At 41.3% G+C, this 11,001-nt stretch overlaps 1 protein-coding gene and 1 long non-coding RNA gene across 3 annotated transcripts in view; one reads left to right on the forward strand and one right to left on the reverse strand.

The window, feature by feature from the left end:
• The window catches only part of LOC132436837 (uncharacterized), a 76,027-nt gene extending 75,636 nt beyond the window's left edge, over window positions 1–391 (reverse strand). Inside the window, exon 1 of the long non-coding RNA XR_009521895.1 lies at window positions 265–391. This is a non-coding gene — a long non-coding RNA (uncharacterized lncRNA). The remainder of the gene's footprint in view (window positions 1–264) is intronic.
• Window positions 375–10,800, forward strand: FBXO5 (F-box protein 5). 2 transcript variants are annotated; one of them, XM_060029744.1, is made up of 5 exons: window positions 375–426; window positions 5,838–6,555; window positions 7,955–8,045; window positions 8,990–9,172; window positions 9,891–10,800. In XM_060029744.1, the coding sequence occupies exons 1-5, from the start codon at window positions 420–422 to the stop codon at window positions 10,140–10,142; spliced, it is 1,251 nt and encodes a 416-aa protein (XP_059885727.1). In that variant the 5' UTR covers window positions 375–419; the 3' UTR covers window positions 10,143–10,800. The 2 variants fall into 2 exon arrangements, with proteins under 2 accessions (XP_059885727.1, XP_059885726.1); XM_060029743.1 differs by lacking the exon at window positions 375–426 and adding an exon at window positions 739–893.
• The last annotated feature ends 201 nt before the right edge of the window (window positions 10,801–11,001 follow it).

Consider the following 11,001-nt stretch of genomic DNA (forward strand, 5'->3'; position numbering starts at 1 on the left):
AGGGACGCGGCTCCACCCACCGCGGCCCCAAGTTCTCCGCCCCCCAAACAGAAACGCGGGGGACCCCAGCGCGCAAGCGCCAACCCGCCAACAGCACAGCTACCGCCCGCCACAAGCGCCTGCGCGAAAGCGCTGAGCCGGGGGTGGGGCGAAACTAGGAGAGAGGAGCGCGCCTAAATCCTAGAGAGGCGGGCTAAGTAGGGCTGGGGGAGGGCTCCTCTTCCGGAAAGTCTGCATTCCCGAACGACCACAGTGGCTACTCACCAAACTCCCGCTTGTGAGATGACCGGAGAAAGTCGGCTACCCTTTCTACCCAGCGGAGATCTTCAGACAGAAGCCGAAGCTGCCTTCAGGATGAAATTAGGACCCGCAGGAGGCCCGTTCTCCAGACGCCGAAGGGAAGCGTGGCGGGAGCGCGCATGCGTGGTAGGCTCCCTCCACGTGCGGCCCGGCAGTGGTCTCCCTGCGCTCCGAGGTCCCGCCCCCTGCCTCAGCATCTTTCCGGACGCGCGGAGCCGCCGGGGAAGAAGGAGGTTGGGCCTGGCGGCCCGGCCCCGCCTCGGCAGCCTCCAATTGGGCGTGGGTGAGGGCACCTCCTCCCGCCGCCTTCCCATTGGAGCGCGCGTGCGAGCGGCGCGCCCCATTGGGCCGTGCGGATTTGGGCACCAAATTCAAAGATTTTAAAAGTACCAGCTGGCGCCTTTTAGAAGCTAGAGCTGAGAAGCGGGTGGCCCGTTTCTCTGCCGCGGGCGCAGCTCCCTCACCTGAGGCGGAACCCACTTGCCCTGGCATGAGCCGGTACCCCTGCAGCTGTTCCCCACGGCCGCCCTCCGGTTCCTGCCGCTGCAGCTACGGCGTCCTGACAGCCGCCGGGCGCCCTCGCTCCTTGGACGGTGGGTGAGAGGAGACAGTGCGAGCGGGGTGCGCCTTCCAGGAGGGGTGCCCAGTGAGGGGGGAAGACGGGGGACAGCGCCCCGGACCCGACGCGCTCCCGAATCCGGCCGTGGGGCCCGTCGCTGGGCCTCGGGCGGCCGGCGGCGGCAGCGGCGGCGGGGGGTCCCGGGACCGGGAGGGAGAAGGCAGGGGTCCGGGGAGGGGATGAGGTGCCGAGGCGGGACGGCGGGCCCGGGTCCCGCCGTGCACGCGTAGCTGGGCGCCTGCTCCCGAGGAGGTGCGGGTCGCGGCCTCCCCGATGGCCCTCTCTCCTCGCGCAGGGCCACCGACCTCCACCCCCCCGGCCCGGGCGCCAGACGCCCCTCCTTCCCCTCCCCCACCCCGGGGCTGCGGCTCTGACAGGGCCCGCGAGCCGGTGGCCCGTAGCCTCCGACCAGTGGCCCGACCCCCGCTTCTGTGCCCCGTTTCCCCGTGTGCCCCGCACCCCCGGGTCGGAAGTCAGTTCCCCCCGGTTTTCGTCACCTCAGTCTTCCTGGCGGGCGCGGGAGATCGTGCTTGCTGTTATCTCCCGCCTCCTCCGCCGGCCCGCGCCCTGAGGGCCACCCCTCCGACCCCTCGGGATTTCCAGGGTTCCCCCCAACCCAATCCCGCCAAATGCAGGGCCCCCTCATCGGGCCAGGCTCTGCTGGGTCGTCCAACCAAAAATGTTCAGTTTCTCCTTTTTTCCCTTTACCCAGTGACTCAGTCTCAAGGCCTGGAGTCAGAAGGAGGGAGGAAGAAAGGCACTTTTAAATACAAACCCCTGAATTTGTCCAAATTGAGACGGTCTTGAAGAATTTGGGAAGCAGATTTGAGAAGTGAAGAATCAGTTATCTTTTTTCCCCGCGCTCCTGAGGAACCAGTCTTTTATTCCACCTCTTGGGTGGAATGGAAGGCACTCGGATAAACGCTGACTTTTTTATCCTCTTTGTTGCTGTCTCCTAAAAGAGATCCAGATGCATTCATTTTACCTCAGAAATGACCAAGAATTTTAGAAATTAGCAACTTGATATTGTATATTTGGTCATCACTGAAAAGTGCCCCTTTCTTTAGAAAAGGAATGTAGAAAACTCAAAAAATATTTTAACAGGTTAAGTCTGTTTCTAGAAAACCCTGAATCTTGAGCCCCTCTGTGGAATTCTGAAGCTTGGTGGCTCTAAGAAGGGATATTTTTGGTTGCTTAATTCCAGTTGTCTTTATTACCTTGCCCCTCACGAGAATATTTGCTGGTCCCTGGATTTTTTTTCCATATTTACAAATTTGAGGAAATGAAATTAAAAATCTATTGCATTCCATTACTTCTGAAAGTAGGCTTTTGTAAACTTTTCTCTCAGGGATTATGGCTGATTTGCAGTTGATGGCGGCAGGCCTTGGGGCGCTCTTAAATTTTTAAGGACTTGCCATGCCTAATTAGTGTTGGGCACGTGCTGGTTATCTTATAGGTATTGGAGATTGTAGAACTTGATTATTTAGCATTGGGATAGTGGGGAAGATTTTCAATTCCAAGCACTGTAATCTTTTTAACTATTGTAATATGACACGTCACATCTACATTGGAAGGTCAAATGGAAGGTCAAACTTTGTATGGTTAACTATCTTACCACTTTCTCGCGATTGGATTGTTGAGTGGGTAACTAAGAGGTTTTAAGAATGTTATCAACTCTGAGGTAGACATTAGTATTTCCATTTTAAAGAAACTGAAAGACTAATTCAGCGTTCTAGGTTACAAAACTAGTCAAAAGGCTGAGCAAGGATTTTCATTTGAAGTCGGATATGATTCCTAGGGAAAGTATATAGTAATCTGAAATGCATAGGTCTGTGTAGAATGCATTTTGCTACTTTTAAAATGTTCGTGATTTACAGTATAAAGAATATGAAGGGATTTGGCTTACAAAAATAATATGGTGAAAATAAGTTTTATTTATTAAACTATAAGTGACAGGGACTCTTCCATACATTTAATCCAGTTTGGTTGGTTTTCTTACCTGCATTTTATAAATGAGGAAGCTTGCTTAGTTTTTTGTTTGTTTGTTGTTAGTTTTTTGTACCTGAGATGCTCAAGATTTAAACCCCAGGGTATCCTTTACTCCCCTTTCCTTCATCATCCACATCTAATACAGGACATCCCCAACCTCTCTTGACTTTATCCTTCTAAAAAGATCTCAGATCTATCCAGTTATCTTTATTTCCGCTGCGGCCATCCGAGTCTCAGGTACCCAACTCTCTGAACTCCTGTGATAGGCACCTCCAACTAGCCTCCCTGCTTTCACTTGAATCTTCCTACTATCCATTTTCCACAGTTGCCCATCTTTTTTTTTTTTTTGACGTAAACCAAATGTCTCTACTTAGAACCCCTCAAAGGCTCTTTTTTACACACTAAATAAAAGCCAGTATACCCTAAAAATCCTATAGAGCATACTGTACCTCTCCAACTTTCATTTTCAAGCAATTCTTCCCCTAGCTCACAAAGTCACAGCCCTGCAGGCCTTCCTCTTCCTTGAAAGCTCAACACTTGTCCTTCCAGTGTCCACCTCTGTCTGGTTTTTCACAAGGCTTTCAGATGTCAGGATTTCACCTCCAAAAGATTTTGCATGACTAGTTTCTTTTCTACTCCACACCCTGTCACTAAAGAGGCATTGGATAAATGAATGAAGTGGCAGAACTAGACCCTTAACCCTCATCTGTCTGAGTCAAGAGGTCACAGAACCGTGTGATACTTCTTTTTCCTTGCAGGGTAATATCAGATCAATTACATTTCCCAAATTGTTCAGGGGCATTTGGCTTGGTCATGGGGAAGCACTGAACTAGTTAAAAAACATGGAATTAGCTTTTTACAGTCTTTCAGCTTCCTTTTTTAAATAAAAGATGGTATTCAGTTTATTTTGCAGTATAAACTTCACACTCTAAATCTACAACCAGCATCCAGATTTTGGAACCAATGAAAGGAACCAAAGTTCCTTGGAGAAATAACAGATTTTCTGGCTGGAACAGGAAAAATACAAGATGATCGTGGAGCATCTTGTTTAGTGCCAAAAAGTAAGGAATGTCAAATGAACATGAACTTAGAATGGCAAAAGCTGGAACAATTTGAGCAACAATGTAAATAATGTAGTATTAAATTATAACCCAAAGTCCATAAGTCTATACTTTTATGCTTTTTTTTTTAATGCTCTTCATCTTACTTCCCAGGTGAGATAATGGATGGAACAGTGAATTTACAGTGAAGAATAATCTGTCCCTCTTAACTACCTGTCAAATCTTAGGCAAGTTACTTAGATCAGCTTCAGTGTTCTTAACTGTAAATAACAATGCCTCTCCATTCTACCTCAAAAGGTTGTGAGAACCAAGTGTTTGGAAACACACTGGAAATTAACTTCTAAACACTTAATAAGGTAGTTGAATCATTATTAGCTCTAAATTTAAAGAACTGTCCATATCCAAAGAACAATGTTGGATGAAAGGGGTTCTATAGGATAGTCTCCCAGTAACTAAGTTCTAAAGACAGCAGAGGAAGAATGCTTTTGAAAAGAATTTTGAGTTTCTGAAGTACAGTTTCAGGCCTCTTCCCTTTAGGCAACTAAACAAAGTAAAAGGTGTGTCTTTGTTGGTGGCTTCTTTTTTATCCTCTCAGATAAAATGTACTCTTGTGTAAATCATACTTAATTTTTTACTTGAGGCAAAAATAAAAATCTCTTGGAATTTTTTACTCTTCTGAGTAGAAGAGAACCACTCAGTATAATTTGTTCTAGAGTTAGGGTTAATTGGGGGTTTATTTACTTTTATGCCCCTGAACTCTTAGTTTAAACCTAATTAAAAGAGTGTCTCTACCTACAAGGTTACTTGCTATCAAGGTGTCCTTTAGTACTTGGAGGTTCTAAGTAAAAACAGTAAAATTAATATGAACGGATGCTGTACTTACGTACCTACGTTTACTTATAGGGTAGATTTTTACCTACCTGTGATTGGTTTGCAGGGGGTATAGTAGATGGGGGAGTACATTAGAAGCGCATACCACCCATATACTCTGCCTTCAGAAATGCTAAGCAATTTTCTTGAACCCATTCCTTCCCAGTCTCTACTGCCTGACAGAAATTCTAATCATCCTTTAAAGCAGTGGTTCTCACCTAAGGAATGGGGGAAATTTGGCCTCTGCTGGCTTCTCCACACTCCAATAAGTGGTTACTGGAGACATTTTTTATTGTCCTGACTGGGGAATAGTGGCTGCTAATGGCATCAAATGGCTAAAAGTTGCTAAACATACTACAGTGCACAGGACAGCCCCCAGCAAAATTATCTGGCCCAAAAACTCAGTAGTATGGTTAACATTCAAATGATTAAATTTATTGCCTTTTCAGTCCTTTCTCCAAGCTACCTATAGATTTCTTGATTCATTATTGTAAGGCTTATAATAATTGCTAAACTAACATTTAAATATACAAATTTTTTTGCTACTTTTATCAAAACTATTTTGGCATTCCCCTCCTCCACTGTCTTGACCATATTTCTCTAGAAGTATTTGATTTCTATAAGGATATTTCTTATCTCATACCCCATTCATGGTGCATCACATTTCCTTATTTGTTCCATAAGCACAGATATTTATTAAATAGTCCCTTTTGTCACTACTTTCCACTCAGATATGACTCTAAAAGTCAGATGGTAGAGTTATACAGATTTAAAAGCAGTCTGTACTGAAGGTACCCCCTCAAGAGTAAGATGTATATACTTTTATAAGGTTTTAGTAATGTTTTCTCATATTAAACTTGGACAATTTCACAGCTACATAGGCAGTACCCAGTGCTGAGAGAATGCAAAGTAATTAAGTCTCTATATCCCAAATTTAGAAGTAGGGATATGTGGAAATTTTGCCATTAGGAAGTAAATATGTTATGTTCTTTTTGTAGGTTGTAAAGAAGAAAGTTCCACTGTCTCTGTCAAAATGAAGTGTGATTTTAACTATAACCATGTTCATTCTGGAGTTAAACCGGTAAAGCCTGATGACAGTAGAAGACAAGGTTCCGACACTACTGCGAATTTGGAAGGTTCTTATAAAGACTTCATTAAAGACTATGAAAGGTTATCAGATATTGGGTCACCGATTGTGAGCCCCAGGATTGTAGAACTTGAAACTGAGAGCAAGCCCTTGCATAATAAGGAAAATCTACATGTACAGCAAACACTTAATAGTTCAAATGACATAGAAGAACTAGAGACCAGCGGACCTTATGAAGACAGTGGCTACTCTTCATTTTCCCAGCAAAGTGGCCTCAATGAACATGAAGACAGTAGCCTTCCCCTGGTGGAAAATTTCAGTGACAGTCCACAATCTTGCCTGCTACGGACACAAAGCCCAGACCAATATCCCAACAAAAACTTGCTGCCGGCTCTTCATTTTGAAAAAGTGGTTTGTTCAACATTAAAAAAAAATTGTAAACGAAATCCTAAAATAGATTGGGAGAAGCTCAAGGAATTTATATCCAGTGGAAATTTTAGACTACAGAATATAATTGGCAGGAAAATGGGCCTAGACTGTGTAGATATTCTCAGTGAACTCTTTCGAAGGGGACTCAAACATCTCTTAGGAAATATTTTGACACAGCTCAGTGATATGGACTTAATCAAGTAAGTATTGTTGCTTTGTGGTCATTAATATAATCCATGAACATTTTTGTTAGATGGCTCAGTACCACCAACTCATGCAAAGACATAGTACGGTAGTCGTGCACTGTTTTTAATTGAAGTGATGACTTTTGTCTGGTTGCTGGTATTTTACTACTTATGTGTCACTAGGAGGAAAGAAAGATAATTTTTAAAGTATGCATTTAATCCAGTTATTTCAAATTTCATATTTATGCTATTAGAAAACTATTTCTGTGAGATTGGGATCTTTGTTCCTTTTGGTTCTGAAATTGTTCATACGTAAACTCCATCTTTTAGTCTTAACTATAAAACAAGAGCCTAGGTCTGGTGTACAGTTCCAATAGGCATTATGATTTTTGTCACACTTGAAAGTATGAAATAATTTCTGTTCTTTTTAGGCCATTTTCAAATTTGAGAGTGATGAAAATACAGAAACCCACAAATGGGTCTGATTATTACTATTTCTTAGAAACCTTATACTGACCACCCTTTTGCATTCCACCAAAGAAAACCTGTTAGGATGAGGTAACTGAGAATTAAGATGATTATCCAGACTATTGGATTAGATTGCTTCCAGCTCAACTGGGTTCATTTTTGGCTTTTTGAAAAAATTTTTTAGAGGTACTCTTTGTGTTACTTTACACTGGTCCATGAAATATAGGTGAAGCAAAACAGACATAAGTAAGGATTCATTTTTATTATTGGCTAGCTTCTTGAGGGATAATCAACCTCACAACATTTTTGTTAGCAAAATGGAGTTTTTAAATTGATTTCTACTAATAGCAGTGTGTCCTCAAGTTCTTTGAAATTTGTCTAATGTTAATAAATAACCAAGATGGTGCCATATATACAGTGGGGCTTCTTATTTGATATTTGTGGATATTGTGAGAAAATGAAGTACAAAGTGTAGTGGTTCTAAGCCTGGATCCACTTAGGATTACTTGATGGTGAGCTTTTAAATAAATACAGCGCCCTGGCCCCCATTTTAGATCAGTTAAACCCAAGTGACTAGGCATGGGCCATCCTTAAATCTTTCTCACTGTTGTGGCCTCTCCCATTGCGGAGCACAGGCTCCGGAGGCGCAGGCTCAGCGGCCATGGCTCCTGGGCCCAGCCGCTCCGTGGCATGTGGAATCTTCCTGGACCGGGGCACGAACCCGTGTCCCCTGCGTCGGCAGGCGGAATCTCAACCACTGCGCCACCAGGGAAGCCCCATCCTTAAATCTTAAGTGCGTACCTCAGGCAGTTCTAATGTATAGCCGGGTTTGAGAAGCACTGCTAATAGAAATTTCTTTTTTGCACTGTTAATGTTTCTGTAATATAGTCATCTTAGCTCTCTGTGGTGCTTTAATTGTTTCCTTTATAATCATTTACTTTTCCAGTGTGTCTAAAGTGAGCACAACTTGGAAGAAGATTCTAGAAGATGATAAGGGGGCATTGCAGTTGTACAATAATGCGATACAAAGAATTACCGTAAGTCTTGCAATTGTTTTAATTTTAAAATATAACAGCTAGTGCTCTTTACCTTTGAAATTGGAGGGGTAAATAGCAAGGATAACAGATGATCTGGAAATCCTTTACATTCATAACTCATTAAAATAATTCAAAGATAAAGGGGATGGGATCCCAACCCAGTCGTTTATTTCTTGGGTTCTCCATGAAAGGAAATGTCTGAAGATAAAGGGAAAACTACTCAGATCTCAGTGAGAGTTGACCATATAGCTTGGTTGCCATTTGTAGTTTAGCTGTTAACAAATAAACAGTAATTATCTACATATTGAAGATTCTTAATGCAGGAAAGGAATTCATTTACTTTACCAAATACTTAGTAACTTCGGAGATGTTTCTGAGAATAAAGATCAACACATGATTAAAATTTCAGGCCTAGGAGTTGGCCGACTTAGGTCCAGATTTTGGTGCTGCTGCTTACTAGCTGTATAGCTTTAGACAAGCATTGCTTAAATTCTCCAAGTTCAGTTTCTTTATGTATAAGCTGGTGTTAATGGAAACTTTTCTATTCCAAAAGATTGTTTTGGATCCATTCATAGCACTGAGGGGACACTTAAACAGTGACTGTTGCCATCTACTGGTGGATGGGGAGAATGACCTTTTGTTCTAGTGGTAGTGCTTTATAAATCATGTATTAAATGCTACATACTAAGAGTGTAAAGCGCTTTCTCACAATTTCTGATTTGCAGTTTCACTCAACAGCTTAGTTGTTAGGCCTTAAATGTGTGAATATTTGTGGGTGGCTGTGTTTAAGCACATGCAGGTAATTTGGATGCAGGAATACATCCTTTATATTCTCATTTGCCCCTTTTACATGTACAACATGTACAAACATAATAAAAATTCCTGATTGTTGAGAATATAGGAGAATATTTTTTAATCCTATTAAAACTTTTTTTTTTAATTAGGAAAAGAACATTAAGTTTTCACCACACGCTTCAACCAGAGACTATGTTTTATTCAGAACCCCATTAGTATCTGTGCAAAAGTCAGCCACCCAGACTCTCCCCAAAAAAGAAGCTCGAACCAAGTTACCTGATCCAGGTGATCAGAAAGGTTCTACTTACAGTCGACACAGTGAATTCTCTGAGGTAATTTTTTGTTTATTAATAAATTAGAAGCATATGGGACATTTATTGTTAAAAGGATTTAGAGTAAGAAAACCATTTATAACTCAACTAATCAAATTAGGGAAGTACACAGAGATGTCTTTCTAGGCCGAAAATAATAGATATCATTTGGCATTGTTTATGACAGTTCAATGTTGTTGAGATCTAATTTGGAAACACAAAGAGAATAAGGAAAAACCTTGATTTTGAAGTTTTATTTATAAAACTGTTAAATACTACGTTTCACAATTACTGCCTTTAATAACTGATGAAGAGAGCTAAGCAAGTCAATTTTATCAGGCACCGCATAGATATGGAAACATGGTAACCTTCATAGCAATATAAAGATAAATGCCATATAATGTGATAGGTGTTTTTAAAAAAGTAGAACTAGAGGTGAAGGAGCAACCAACTCCTGAGTGACTCCAGGAAGATTTCACAGAAAAGGTGACGTTTAAGTTCTGCATTGATGTGTGAGTAGCATTTATGAATAAGAGCATGTTTGTAGCATTAGGAAATAGCCACTGGATCAGTTGACAGTGGTTTCTCACCTGTTGAACAGAAAGCTCCTTAAAGGCGGGAGTTGTGACATTAGTGCTTTGTACATGTATTGGGGAAGGCACAGAGGTGCACTTGTTTTGAGTAACTAAATTACATTCAGTCCTTACTAAAATTTGTTTATGGATTTTCTTCTTTCTAGGCTGCCAGAACTTTGAAAAAGAATGAGAGCCTCAAAGCCTGTATTCGCTGTAATTCACCTGCAAAATACGATTGTTATTTACAACGGGCAACCTGTAAACGAGAAGGCTGTGGATTTGATTATTGCACAAGGTGCCTGTGTAATTATCATACCACTGAAGACTGTTCAAATGGCAAGCCCCTAAAAGCCAGTTATAAAATGGGTCCTTTGCCTGGTACTAAGAAAAGCAAGAAGAATTTACGACGACTGTGATCTCTTAATAAATCAGTTGTAAGTGATCTTGAAGGTTAGTTAGAAAGTGTTAGGTTTTAACTTAAAAAAATAAATGTACTATGATGTTCAATTTTATGTTGAAATCAGTGTAGTACATGGGTTTTTTTTCCCTCGGTGAGAAGAGAGGATACACAAACTCTTAAAATATTTTACAATTTAATGTGAAAAAATTCAAAATTCTCAATCTAAATCAGAAAATTTAAATATTTTAAGAAAAACTTTTTCTGATGATTGTGATTCAGAGGTAAAATAAAATTGTCTCGATTTTATGGTAAAGGAGGACCATGTAATTTTACCTGGACAATCTTAAATGTAAATCTTCTTTACCATCCATTAGCATTTGAGACATTTTATTTGCTTTACCAAATTAATAATACCTATTGAAATATCAGCTTCTGGTGTCTGTTAATTTAAATGTTTTGTCACCTTTCTTGAACCTGTTTTTCAGTGTGTGTATTTCCCAAAAAAGTATCTTTTGTGAAATCTTGCTTTTCGTTTTTCGTAATGTTTGTATGTTTTAATATTTTGTACATATGTAAATATTTCTGTATTTTTTATGTGCCAGAGTAAGAAAATAAATGTCTCTTTTGTATATACATGTAAATAAATTTTTCTCCTGTTATGAATAAAATTGTCACAAGCGTAATAAATAATGTGAGTCTTTTATTTAAACATTTTAAACTTAGAAACAGCTGAAGTAAGAAGCTGTAGGACACTGCCTGGTATGTGTGAAGGCATTGAGTGGGTCTTTGTCTGCTTATCTGAGGACCTTGTGAGATTGATTACCAGGCTCTGTTCCAGGCTCTATTCCAGTTTTCTCCCCACCTAGTATCCTAGT

This window comes from Delphinus delphis, chromosome 14 (assembly GCF_949987515.2).
Source record: "Delphinus delphis chromosome 14, mDelDel1.2, whole genome shotgun sequence".
Classification (NCBI taxonomy): Eukaryota; Metazoa; Chordata; class Mammalia; order Artiodactyla; family Delphinidae; genus Delphinus; species Delphinus delphis.

Bases quoted from the DNA above. Each gene is read 5' to 3' on its own strand.
- FBXO5 (XM_060029743.1), top strand. From the start codon at position 791: ATGAGCCGGTACCCCTGCAGCTGTTCCCCACGGCCGCCCTCCGGTTCC. The intron at 894-5,837 runs GTGGGTGAGAGG...TTCTTTTTGTAG, and splicing joins GCGCCCTCGCTCCTTGGACG to GTTGTAAAGAAGAAAGTTCC. The intron at 8,046-8,989 runs GTAAGTCTTGCA...TTTTTTAATTAG, and splicing joins ATGCGATACAAAGAATTACC to GAAAAGAACATTAAGTTTTC.